The sequence below is a fragment of the Branchiostoma lanceolatum genome, chromosome 10 (genome assembly GCF_035083965.1).
Source record: "Branchiostoma lanceolatum isolate klBraLanc5 chromosome 10, klBraLanc5.hap2, whole genome shotgun sequence".
Taxonomy (NCBI): Eukaryota; Metazoa; Chordata; class Leptocardii; order Amphioxiformes; family Branchiostomatidae; genus Branchiostoma; species Branchiostoma lanceolatum.
Window position 1 is genome coordinate 19,569,071 of NC_089731.1, and position 12,565 is coordinate 19,581,635.

At 40.9% G+C, this 12,565-nt stretch overlaps 1 protein-coding gene across 2 annotated transcripts; it reads right to left on the bottom strand.

The window, feature by feature from the left end:
• Positions 1–245: 245 nt before the first annotated feature.
• On the bottom strand, positions 246–9,197 carry LOC136443072 (uncharacterized). Of its 2 annotated transcripts, none has more exons than XM_066440139.1 (4): positions 8,693–9,197; positions 5,831–6,142; positions 2,036–2,211; positions 246–1,922 (listed from the first exon to the last, which is right to left on the bottom strand). In XM_066440139.1, exons 2-4 carry the CDS (start codon positions 6,083–6,085, stop codon positions 1,544–1,546), a joined length of 810 nt encoding a protein of 269 aa, XP_066296236.1. In that variant the 5' UTR covers positions 6,086–6,142; positions 8,693–9,197; the 3' UTR covers positions 246–1,543. The 2 variants fall into 2 exon arrangements, with proteins under 2 accessions (XP_066296236.1, XP_066296235.1); XM_066440138.1 differs by lacking the exon at positions 8,693–9,197 and adding an exon at positions 8,056–8,349.
• Between the last annotated feature and the right edge of the window lie 3,368 nt (positions 9,198–12,565).

Here is a 12,565-nt window from a genome sequence, read left to right on the forward strand (position 1 = left end):
ATAGACAGCGTACTCCGCTATAAGCCTATGTTCAAATAACGGTTCGCTAATCGTACGTGCATTTCAACTTTTACTGAAAATCATTGTGCATACCCATATTAATAGCTATAATTATAATAATTAAGTGATATATAAAAAATCAGGCAGGTCAGCCTGGTCAAGAGCACAATGAATTCTGTCAGAGGTTTTCTAGTCCATAGCACTTATAAAGCTGTGTTCATAGTCATCCAGAACATTACAATATGTACACAAAGGTGATACTTTTTTAATCATATAGATCTTGACCATAGTCCACAGGGAAATATGTTATGTATCAGCTAATAGTTAAATTCTAATTTCCTTGTTTCTAGTACTTTGTTGAACATCAGTGTGTTGAATGGAATAGAAAGCATCCTAATAGACTTGAGGAGAGGGTTGTAGTGAAGTTGTACGCAATAGCACAATTACAGGGTACACATATTTACCACTCATCTTACCTATAGATGTCGTACATTTTGTTCAATACGGGGATAATATTTCCCATGATGTGTCAGGCCACGATGATTTGGCACAAACTAATCTACCACACGCACAAACAAAGGTTTTCCTTTCTCTGAAAGGCCTGTATCAACAGACTTTTCCATGCAATTATCAACTAATGAGACTTTCCGCTACTTATGATCCACTGCTCACCGAGTCACGTGTGCTATCTGCATAACGTGATGTCGTCCCAGCGATGGATTGCTCACTCCTTGGCAAAGGTTGGTGTCGTACAGTCGAAAATTTGGGAAAGTCCCATTTTTGTGTCGGAAATTACAGTTCAAACTTGTTTCAGAATCAACTAATGAAAGTGTGCATTTTACATGATAACAAACTGTCTGGCGTAGAATTCTTGTAATCTTCAGTTTCAAAGTGTATCATTATCAAACGTATTTTGGTAACTTATTTTGCCGTTACTGATGACAAAAGGTACGGAAAAGCACTAGATTTTGTACGACGTAATCTCAACTGTCGCAGCTACCCTCCTATTTCCATCGTACGGCGTATTTCCACGTCAGCTGGATAAACAATTGCGTTGTCAAATTCATAGACATCACATAGCAATTGGTGTTGTGGTGGCGGAACGCTGTTAGCTCTGTGTATTTGCAATGCTGCATTTAGCCGAAGGTAGAATGCATCAAAAGGAAACATAATGTTGGCAAATGTGTTACAACCTCCATTTTTCACAAGCAATAAATGTTATCGAAAATATAACATCGCGGAGTTTAAGAAAAAAAAATCCACAATTGTGACATTTACAGCAGATCCGGGTTCTTCAGTGCTCATTAGATACGAGGGTGTCAAAAAGGATTGCAAATGGTTTTACAGCAGGCTGATTTCTTTCATCGAATGAGTTGGCATTTGGTACAATTCTTCTTGAGACTTGCTGTTCAGAATTTTGTGAGAGACAGGTCCATTCAAATCTATGTTTACTTTGCACCAAGCACGTGTTTTCTGATATTGTCCTAATAATTGCCCAAGACACCATCTGGAAAGGCTCATCACTCTTTGTTGCATGATGAACTCAATGCACTTGCGGTGTCTCTTTTGACATCGGAGATGGTCTGGGAGACTGCCGGGGAGATGGCTGTGGCGTGCGGTCTAGGCCCAGGCGCGAGTGGCGATGCATCGAGCTGTCATTGACGGCCCCTCTTTGTTTTAGTCGTGCTCTCTTCTCACGCCTTCGCCTCATCATATCCCTGATTCCACCCTGAACCACATGCTGGTCCCATCGGAAGTAGATGGACGCAAAGAACAGGCAGATGAACACGAAAACCACCAGGGCGATTATTACATACATCCAGATCCGACCGCTGGAATCGTCGGTGGTGGTTACAGTAAGACATCGCTGCTGACGACCAAGGATGGTCTTCTTATCTTTCAAGAAGAGGCAAACCCTGTACCTGTAAGTGGGAACAAGCAAAAAATCTAAACTATAAACTGATAAACAAATACATGTATGTATACTTGTGTATATAAGAGAAGATAAAATACGCTGTGTGAACAAACGTCTTACCTTGATTCGGCCTGCAGGTAGTCCAGTTTGTACCATCGAGCGGTCCGGTCCTCTATGTCTCGGTGACGGACCTTGATGTAATCTTGTTTGTCCAGCATCTCGTACTCCAAGTAGTACCCAGTGTATGTCACATTCCCTGCGATATTCCACGTCAGCAAGACTGTTGTTGAGGATTCCTTTGGTAGAGATACACAAGAATTTGGACAATGAACCCTTACACCATTTTACACTAATAATCCAGGTAATATTCATTATTATCTCATGGAGATAATAAACCATCTACAAATAGCATTAGAAAACTGAGAATCAGCGCGCATTGTCTAGAAATCAAAAAGGGTCGACACCACAACACACCAGCCACTCTGAGACATGCCATGAAAATATTGAACACGAATCTCATTTGGTGCTGACTTGCCATGCTTACAGTAAAGAGAGAAAATGGATGTTGCTATTTTACCACTAAGACAAACTTCACCCTACACAGACCTATATTTTGTACTGTTGCCATGTCCAAATCCTGTATCCGCCTACATAGGTCAATTTCTTTCATTCCAAAAGCGAGACCAAATCATACATATATGACTATATTGGAACTCATATACTGTCATATACTGTTGATAATATTTTGTAGTTCTTATTGTAGGCTAGATACGCCTTGTAGCGTTATTGTTTGATAGTTGTTGCGACAATGTTGCCATACATTATACCATGTACGATTGTCGAGCAATAAAGTTAATCCATTCATATATACTACAGGAGGAATTTCCAAAATACATTTTCTGAAACTGATAAGAGATCGATATCTCTCTATGTTTCATATGAACAACATGTTACGTCTCTGTGTTAAAGCCCATGTACTAAATGCCTATTTAACCTATGAGACCGCTCTGTCTGTCCATCTGGTTCTTCTTGTCTTTTATTGCCGTAAGGACCTCGTTTGTAAGACATCCTATCAGTTTTTTTTTTGATTTTGTACATAGCCCCTTTGTCACCAATTTGAATTTTCGGCGATAAAGTAAAGTAAAAAACAAACAAACAAACAAACAAACAAACAAACAAGCAAAACAAAACATCATGAATAGAAACAAGTGTCTTTGAAAAAGCTGGCCTTGGCTTACGACTTCTTATTTCTTTTAGAAATCTACAATAAGTTCATAATAAAAGCTATCAATGTAATAATGTATATAAAAAGCAATAAAACAAACTGATGAATTATCAGCACAGTGGTATTATTAAGGGGAGATGGTATTTAAAACCACATGTCAAAAAGTACAAGATGCATTCAAACCATTTAACAGCTAGCTCATCTCCATTATACCGCTTTCCACATTTCGGATATTTCTTCCTTGTTTTCCTGGATAATATTGCTAAGATTCATGAAAATTCGCATATTTTTGTGCCGAGCGGCGCTTTTACCGTCCGCGTTGCCTGTGAAAACTTCTGAAAGGATTGGATCCTGAATAAGAACTGGGCATTTCGCTACTGTATGGTGGAGTATCCCTATATAATGTCCTTGATCCGACGCCCTACTGGCGTTTAAAAATTAAACAAGAGCTTCTAAAAAAAGCTGGCCATACGACCTCATTGTGGTGGGGATGAAACGGTTGAAGTATAGTTTGTAAAAAGAACTAAATTGCACAAGTGCAGTGTTAAGTTTTATTCAGTTTTATGAAGTTTGGTATGAAATAAACTGTTTTCAAAGTCAGCTTCAAGAAAGCTTTTTAGAAAAGCTGACTGGGGCGCATTTGGAAGAAATGAAAGTTTCTGCATAAAATATGCCAATTAGACTCATTAGCATAAAATATGCCAATGAGACTCATTAGCATAATGTATGTGGTGCATTCACCTTTCCTAAAGGCACCTACAAATCAAATATGACATCTGTAACATTTATCGTATGGGATATACAAGTTCCTGCATAAATTATGCAAAAGAAGAAGAAGACGAAAAAGATGAAGAGCACGCCAGAAAAAAAAAAATATATTTCCTCCTTGTATAAAAAGAAAATAAAAAAAACAGAAAAGAAAACGTTTGAATCGGGGATCGAACCGGGGACCTTCCAGTCCCCACCATACGTACATTCTCTATGTTCTACCAACGCCACGTAGGCAGATCTGGTTTTGAAAGGTACCTAACGTTTAATCCTCACTACAGGTACCTAACGTTTAATCCTCACTACACGAATTTTCATGATTTTCAAGTTTGATGAAGACCATTGTAATTGTATGTAATGTTAATTATGCAAAAAAATTAATCAAATTGCATAGTTAGAGGGTAAATTCATATCCTAATTGGGCTAAATGACAGGAACTTCATATTCATCGTACACGTAACTTGGTTCGAGAGGAACATTAATTGATAAGTGATAAAAATCATGAACTACTTTGCATAATTAATGAGAAAGTGTATGATACGTGCATGGCTTATTCATACAAGTGACACATGTAGGTTAGCTAAAGGTGTATATCGTCAGACATAGATTATGTTGATTTTGGCACCATTTCCGTAATCCATGAAGAAATTTGACAATAGCTTCCTGGAGAAAGACATTTGCAACATATGATATAATGAGAAAAGTGAGTTAATGAATTTAACGTTATATAAAATTTCTTTGCATATAATTTTCATTGTATTAAATGAGAAACTCTATTTGCTTCTTTTGACTCCACGAGCAAAATAATCCATTCTGCATATTTAATATGTACCTTACTAAATAGATTAACCAATACGAATTTTAGCTCAATTGCCTTACATAGCACTGCAGAGGAGACGGATATATATATATATATGTATTTTGTGAAAGTAGCAAAAGCAAAACTAGAGTTACACGGAAGGGGGGTTTAAAGCCGCCCTCACACTTGTGCGTATATTCAAGTGCGTATGAGTTGCGCATTTACATTTTTTTGGTGCAAGTAAAGTTTGCGGGGAAGAAGTTGTTTTCTACTTTAACGCACCGCTGTGCAGTCTGGTTATCGAACCAAAGAAAGGACTTTTTTGGTTTAAGTAAAGTTTGCGCCGGAAAAAAATAATAGTAAAATGTATCTGTTAGGTTTGGTATGAAGATTTAAGAGTGAATCTGATAATTGACATAGTAAGATGATGATTATACCAAACAGGACCTAATATGCATGATTAATGAAATTTTTATTCTCTATACGTTCGTTCATCGTGAGTTGTTTCTGCGCTGCAAGTACGCTATGTGTACGCTGCTCAGAGCTCGTGCCGCAAGAGAAGCGCATTGCCGCGTATGGAGCGCGCTCGTACCGCACTCCACCGATGCGTATTTATAACGTCTGAGCTGAGTTACAGCGTTCGTCCAAAACTTTTAGGCGTACTGGACCATACCTTGCGTATGCCTGCGTACCTAAAACATTCACAAAACGATTGAGATACGCATGAGATTCATATTGTGCCTACATCTGCGTATGACAGAAATGTTAATACGCAACTCATACGGACATGATATACGCACAAGTATGATAGGGCCCTTAGGCCGCTGCCACACATGTGCGTATATACAAGTGCTTACGAGTTGCCGATGAACATTTTGTGGGTTTATGTAAAGTTTGCAGGGAAGAAGTTGTTTTCTACGTTGACCCACCATTGTGCAGCCTAGTTATCGAACCAAAGAAATGACATCTTCGGCTGCAAACTTAACCTAAACAAAAACTTGCTAATACGCAACTCATGCGGACTTGCATATACGCACAAGTGTGACAGGGCCCTCACGTCGTGCAAACAGTGAGAATGACCAAGACATGCACGCAATGGACATGGAGTAGATCGCGTACTTACAGAGCTCGCCACACTTGAGCTGAAGTTGGCAATAGCGACTGTAGACCGGAGGTGGATGTTGTGACTTGGTGGTGCATCCCCACGCACCGCTAGTTTGCTCAGCGTGGTTAAAATACTAAGAAAAATATTGGATTTCCCGCCACCTTCCTGAGGATCCTGGGCTCTAGAAATAGTGCAGGAGGAACACAGAACGGCGAGCAGAAGGAGCGCCACATAGCGGTGACTGTAGCCACCAGTGAATCCACCCGTCCTCATGATGGTAACTAAACGTATGTTACCATTAGCCAATGAGAAGACGACTCTGCCATTTACCTGTAAAACAGGAATAAAGTCATGATATGACAACAACATACCACGTTCTTATTGCAAACAGGAAAATGTGGAGAAACATGTACATGTGCAATCTAATTGCAAAATTTGCAGTGATCTAATGGTTACCGTATCCCAGTGTTTAATCACCAGAGAGAAAGTTTTTAATGTTTCTAAAGCCCCTTGCTCAAACCGACGTGTATCCTACGCAGTTTGTGTTTACCAGCAAGTAACATTACAGGCCTGATGTGTAAGAAAATGATATGCAGATTCAGTTGGCGATGGTGAATGATATTGGAACACATCGGAAAAGTATCAAAATGAGGTGTAATTTATACACTGTCAAATCGAAATATCTCAGTAACATATCGTCAGAGTTGGGGGGATGTCAACGGCGATGCCAGCAGCACAGTACTATCGCGGAGGCTCACTCGCTATGTCGTTGACAGAGACTTACTTCTCGACATACATGGCAGATTATCCAAAATACGACATGCCGTGAATCAAAATAATGTCAGATCATCAAATTCGCAAAGAATGCTTTTATAACAAGAGTTCGGAGACCTCAAATCTCCATGCACATCTTTAATTACTTACACATGTCGTAATATTGACATTCCAATCATTTATCACTTGGCACTTAGACCCCGTTCATATTAAGCCTGTCATAGCCGGTTGAATAAATCAAAAGATTTAATCGGCTAATTTAGCCGGCCATCTTAGCTTTATATGAACACAATCTAACCGGTGAAATAAGGGTTTTAGCAGGTTTAATGGAAACCGCCTCCTGCGGTGGATTCAATTTAACCTGCTAAAACCCTTAGTATAAATTATGCAAATTAGGAATTAATTATCTGTTAATGTCCCATCTGCTATAAACCACACGTTACATTTATTCGAGTCCCATAATAAAAAATACTGCAAATATAGATTTTCCTCATTGTTCAGGCAATTGAGTCCTCATTGTGTTCATCGTCTAAGCTACCTGCATACACAATGTCATGGAAACCCATCGTTCCTTTGTTCAGTTACTCTCCTTGGAAGGTTTTGACAAAACCACCCCTGACAAGCTGCTAGGGGACCCAAACCTACTCCAAGTCTTCCTTTCATCACAAGCTATCTGCCACCAAAAAATCAAGACCATAGCACGTCACGATACAAAAACATTTTTGCTGCAGTACCAAGATCACATACCAGGGGGCCCAAAATCGATCTTGACCTTTGTCTTCCCACCACCTACCCACATACCAAATATCATTATAATATATCTAGAGGTTCTTGAGTTATCCTGAATTCAAATATCCGGCAACACAAACACCCAGACACAAACACAAATCTTTTGCCGTATGGAAGGCAGATTAAAGTATACTAATACCGCTCCGCAAAGCTGTTGTCCGGGGGTACGAGTCATATGCGTTACAAGCATAACGTTGCGCATTATATTACTGAATATTTTGGGTCACACACTACGCCCAAGGGCCAGTTAATTTGGGCCTGGAAAGTAAACCGATATTGAAAGGATCGCTATACAAACAAACACTTGCAGCACATGTAACATCATGCAACTCTTTGACTCAAGTTCTTTCATCCTCGATCAGACAGTGGTCTTTAACAAACAGCAGCAGATGTCAAAACGGAGTCTCCCCGATTTCGGACAAAGATCCCAAGGCCTAGGCCTTCTATCAATTGTCTTCATTTAAGAAACGGAAGCTTAGCCAGAGATCTTCTCTGTACTTCGCCACAGACTAGAGATGCCTTTCAGAAGACCATATCCGTGATGTCACCGAGATGATGTTTAAAGACTGTGACTGTCAGATTTGATGAAACATGACGTTAGAAGAACGCCAATCAGGCAGACTGTCAGTTATTGTATGTTTTACTCCTTTGATCAGTGATCTGTACTGAATATACGATACCATTCCTTAAGGGCCTATGGAGATCCCAGAGACATAAGTCCTGGTTCGATGATGACGTAGAGATACAGACACGGCACGATTACAGCGGAATTCTCGGCCTCCCAACACTTCATGACGGCTGTTACTTGTCAATGTAGACTCAGGCAGTATCATTCCACCGTGACTCCGCTTCTCAGGGCTAAAAATATCGTGCAGGACTGAACTGCCCAGTTAGAGTAAATGGTCTGATGCACATCCACCAAAAACTGCTCAGAGTCGTCAGCTTGCAGTCATAATTGTATGACGTTGCAATATAATGTGCTGAAGCGATTGAGAGAAGTAACCCCCCCCCCAACTGGCAATTACATTCACTAATCATCACACTGGGACCAGTGAGCATCATTTTCTATAGACCATGGCATGAAGGACCCAGACAGTAGTGATTATCTTCACAAACAAGGTGGCAATCCGTCCACGGAATACTGAGCAGGGAACAGAAACTGCACCATAGTACAATGTATTCTCTTATAATAAATTAAACATTTAGGCATCATTTTTTTGTAAATACTTGTCAGTAACCTAGACAAGGAAATTGCGTCAAGCTACATATTTCAGATAGAACGTCTGTGCATTCGTGAATGTCATAAGATGGACTTACAATTGTAACGTATGATGACAGCGGTGAGCTCCTATAGCGCGTCAAGTCATCAACAATCACGTCCTTGCCGGGAATCTTACTATACTTCGATGCAAAGTAGAAAATATGGCGTGGCTCTGCTAGGCCCGAGTCATTCCAACAAACGTTATTTTGGCCTCCTGTCCGTCATGCGCAATGCAGTCTGGTGACAGGAGACAGCAGCAGTTTCTGCTCATACGTGTCTCACACACTACATGCACATACACTGCATCTTATTGCCTTGGCGCGACTTCAGTTTTTTTCCTGTAGATTCCATATGTTTGCCCTCCGAGTCCTAGCAGCTTTCTCTGGAACTTCAGTGGACGTTTTGTTCAAATCTTTCAAGAGGGATAACTGAACAAAGGAACGGTGGCTTTCCACGATATTTGGTCTGCAGGTAGCTTAAGCCTCGGTTACACATAGTCGAACATGGCTCCCGAACACCAGCCGACCCAGGTCGGTGGAAGTTCGGGAGCAGTCTGACCAGTTTTTAGGCCACGTCTATCTTTGGCGCCGAACATGAATTACTCCCGACTGAGCCCCGAATGCTCTCTAACCTACTTCCAACCATCCCGACCTCTAGCCGCAGACTGCCGAATCTCTCCCGACTAATCCAGAACCGATTGCCAACCCTCTCACGAATTAAAATGGACACATTAGGCGAATATCAAGAGAGGGGTCATTCTCGTTTTTAATCAAGATAATCCATTCTTCTATGTTGCTTACATCACCGAGAGATCGAATTCAGATCACGCTTAGATTTGATACGGCTTTTAATGTTCCTTTTTGTTTTTGGTCGTGTGCAGGTCGGGGGGGGGGGGTCGCCCACGTTCTGATAGTAGTCACTTGGTTGGAAAAATAAGTAAACAGAGATTTGTCTACGGCCTTGGGGTTAGTCATGGGTAGGTTGGAAACTAGTTGGGAGTGGGTCAGCAGTGGTTGTGGCGTGGTTAAGGTTCCAATTTTACAGCTGACTCACTCCCGGACACCAGCCGAACACTAGCCGACCGCGCCGGACACCAGCCGACCCATTCCAGACCCACTGTCCAGAGCCGAATGTTAAAAAAAAATTAAAACATTCGGCTGGCGCAGCCGACTCAGCCGAACACCAGCCGACCACAGCCGACCTAGCTCCCGAATCACTCCGAACCATGATCGGGGGAGAGTCGGCAGGCCATGTGTAACCGGGGCTTTAGACAGAGATGTACACACTGAAATGCAAATTAGCCCTCAATTTCCATAATTAGTGAGGAATTCTATATTTCCCGTAGTTTATATAATAAGACTTAAGGTGGAACATTAACAGATGCCAATTAGGCCAGAGCAAGTAAATTGTATGAATGACATCAGCGCGCGCATTGATTTTCGCCTGATTTTGAAACAACATTTTTTTTACCCTTCGAAAATGGTCAACATACCGAAAATTCTTCGCTAATGAACTATGTTGATATAAAGGTAGTTAAGAAATACGGCGACGCCAACGTCATTGCCGACTGGCATGTGTGCTCAATCACTGCTAGCGGGTTCAGGCCAGACAACTTTCAGCAAGTGTTATCAAATACCGCCATTGTTGACTTCTTCGTATTATTTTTTTTTACTTTGATACAATTGACAGTTGTATTCATTCCTCATACATATATTGATTTCTCATTGATTACGCAAATTATGTCCTTATTGACATACTAGTAATTGATATCTCTTAACATTTATCTATTTCTAACTTACGTTTGAAAGTCATAGGATTGAATGCCGTCAAGTTGGAAGTTGCCATAATTATGTAAATTAGTTATTGATTTGTATACTAGTAATATGCATCTCAATATGTTAATGATCACCTAAAGCTATGCCCTAGTAATGGAAAAAAGACCAACAAAAAGGTTCACTGTAATTCCGAAGAAAGCCACTAGGGGCCCAAACCTACACCACTTACTCTTTGCCCCAGGAATTATCTACGACTCAATTCTCATGACTATGGAATGTCCAGATAACTAGATATTCAAAACAGGAAGTTCTGCTGCAGTACCATGGAAAGTCGCCAGGTGGCCATAATCTAACCATTACCATGCCAACATACCAAATATAATAATGATCCATCAACGACTTCTTGAGTCATGCTGTTCACAAACAGACAGACACACGGACCCACAAATATAATATTCTTGGCCAAGGTAAAATGTCTCCGTCCCTGAGTCTTCCCCCAAAAGTAACTATCAAAGAAACGAAACAGTACAGATGTAGATACTAGTTGACGCAGACAAAAGCAAACTAAGTAACAATCCTCCGTGAAGTAATTATGGTGTCTGAGGTGTGTTTGATGCCATTTTAAACTACAGACATGCCAAATTTCAGAAAATTCCATCAAAAGGATGTTGATTTATAGATGCGAAGACACAGACCCAGACAGAAACAAGTTGTCAAAGTATACAAGTTTCATCTTAGCAAAGAAGGATATTGTAGCAGTGTCTTATAAATTTGCATGATCTATGCCGCAAGAATGAAACTCCCAACATATTCACCACTTCGGAATTAAAGTCTTTTCTTATCAATTATGCAGTCCTTCCCACTAGCGATTTCTTTGCGAATTTTTTTTTTTTGGGGGGGGGGGCGTATCTGCTTGAGGACCCGTATATGCTTGGGATTCTGTTACCGCTGTGATCCTGTGTCAGCGGACACAGCAGATACGCCCCCCTAAAAAGATATTGAAAAAAAAATCGCTAAAAAATCGCTAGTGGGAAGGACTGCAGCGGGGGCTACTGATTACTGGTCCATGATGACGGGTTAAGCCAGAGCAGTGCAGTGCCCTCTCTAATGTTTGGACAGGATTGACTGCAGACACAATGGTATCGGTAGTGAACTACTGTACAATGTACTGTACTACGTATCCAGAGGGTAGATACGGTTAGTTGACTTATGCTACGGTCCCAATTCAAAAGCGGAGCCCGGCCGGGCAGCTTTTGGAACGAAAAATATGATAGAGTCCATTCCAAGTCACCAAGAGGGTTTTTGAATAATATTTATCTTCGCCGACAAGATTCCCGCTGTTGGGTGGGTCTGTACGTATGCCAAGCGCATAACTTGAGAACACTTTGATGTATCTTCATGATTTTCGGTAGGTGTGTAGTGGTTGTGCAAAGGAAGGTCATGTTCGAAAATGGTTTACCTGGCGTTTTCCAACAGTACTGCAGTGGACTTTGCAGTTTTGTGTGTTTGTATGTAGGCAAAAAAAGGGACGGAAACGTTGATGGATCTTCATGATTTTTGGTAGGTGAGTAGCGGTTGTGGGAACGGAGGTCAAGTCAAAAAATGGTTCGCTTGGCATTTTCCGCCGGTACTGCAGCGGGCTTTGTGTGTATGTGTATTTGTATGCGGACAACATAACTCGAGAAGCTGTCGATGGTTCTGCATGATATTTAGTGGATGGGTAGAAAGGAAGGTCAAGTTCGATAATGGGCATTCTAGCGGGTACCTAAGGTACTGCAGCCGAGCTTCAAAATTTGAGGGCATATTTTCTTGAAGTGCTATGGTCATGATTTTTGTGTGGTAGATAGTTCATGCCACAAGAAGTAAGTTGTGTAAGTTTGCCCCCCCCCCCAGCGGCTTGTTTGGAATTGCAGAGGGTGTTTTTGTTTTGACCTTCGGACATGAATAACTTGAGAAGGGGTTGACAGATCGTCGTGATGTTTGGTATGTAGATAGCTCAGATGGTGCTTTACATAATCAACGACTAATTGTGCAAATCAGGAGCTAATTGGCATAATTAGTAAGGAAAGTTTGTAAATCCGCTCCATTTCATATTGGAACTCTCAAACAGGTGGCAGTGCCTCCGTTAACAGGTCATATAAACAATGGCCTGGC

Coding starts and splice junctions, on each gene's coding strand:
- LOC136443072 (XM_066440138.1), bottom strand. Junction 2,212..5,830: donor GCTCAAGTGTGGCGAGCTCT/GTAAGTACGCGA, acceptor TCTCTACCAAAG/GAATCCTCAACAACAGTCTT. Junction 1,923..2,035: donor TACCTGCAGGCCGAATCAAG/GTAAGACGTTTG, acceptor TCCCACTTACAG/GTACAGGGTTTGCCTCTTCT.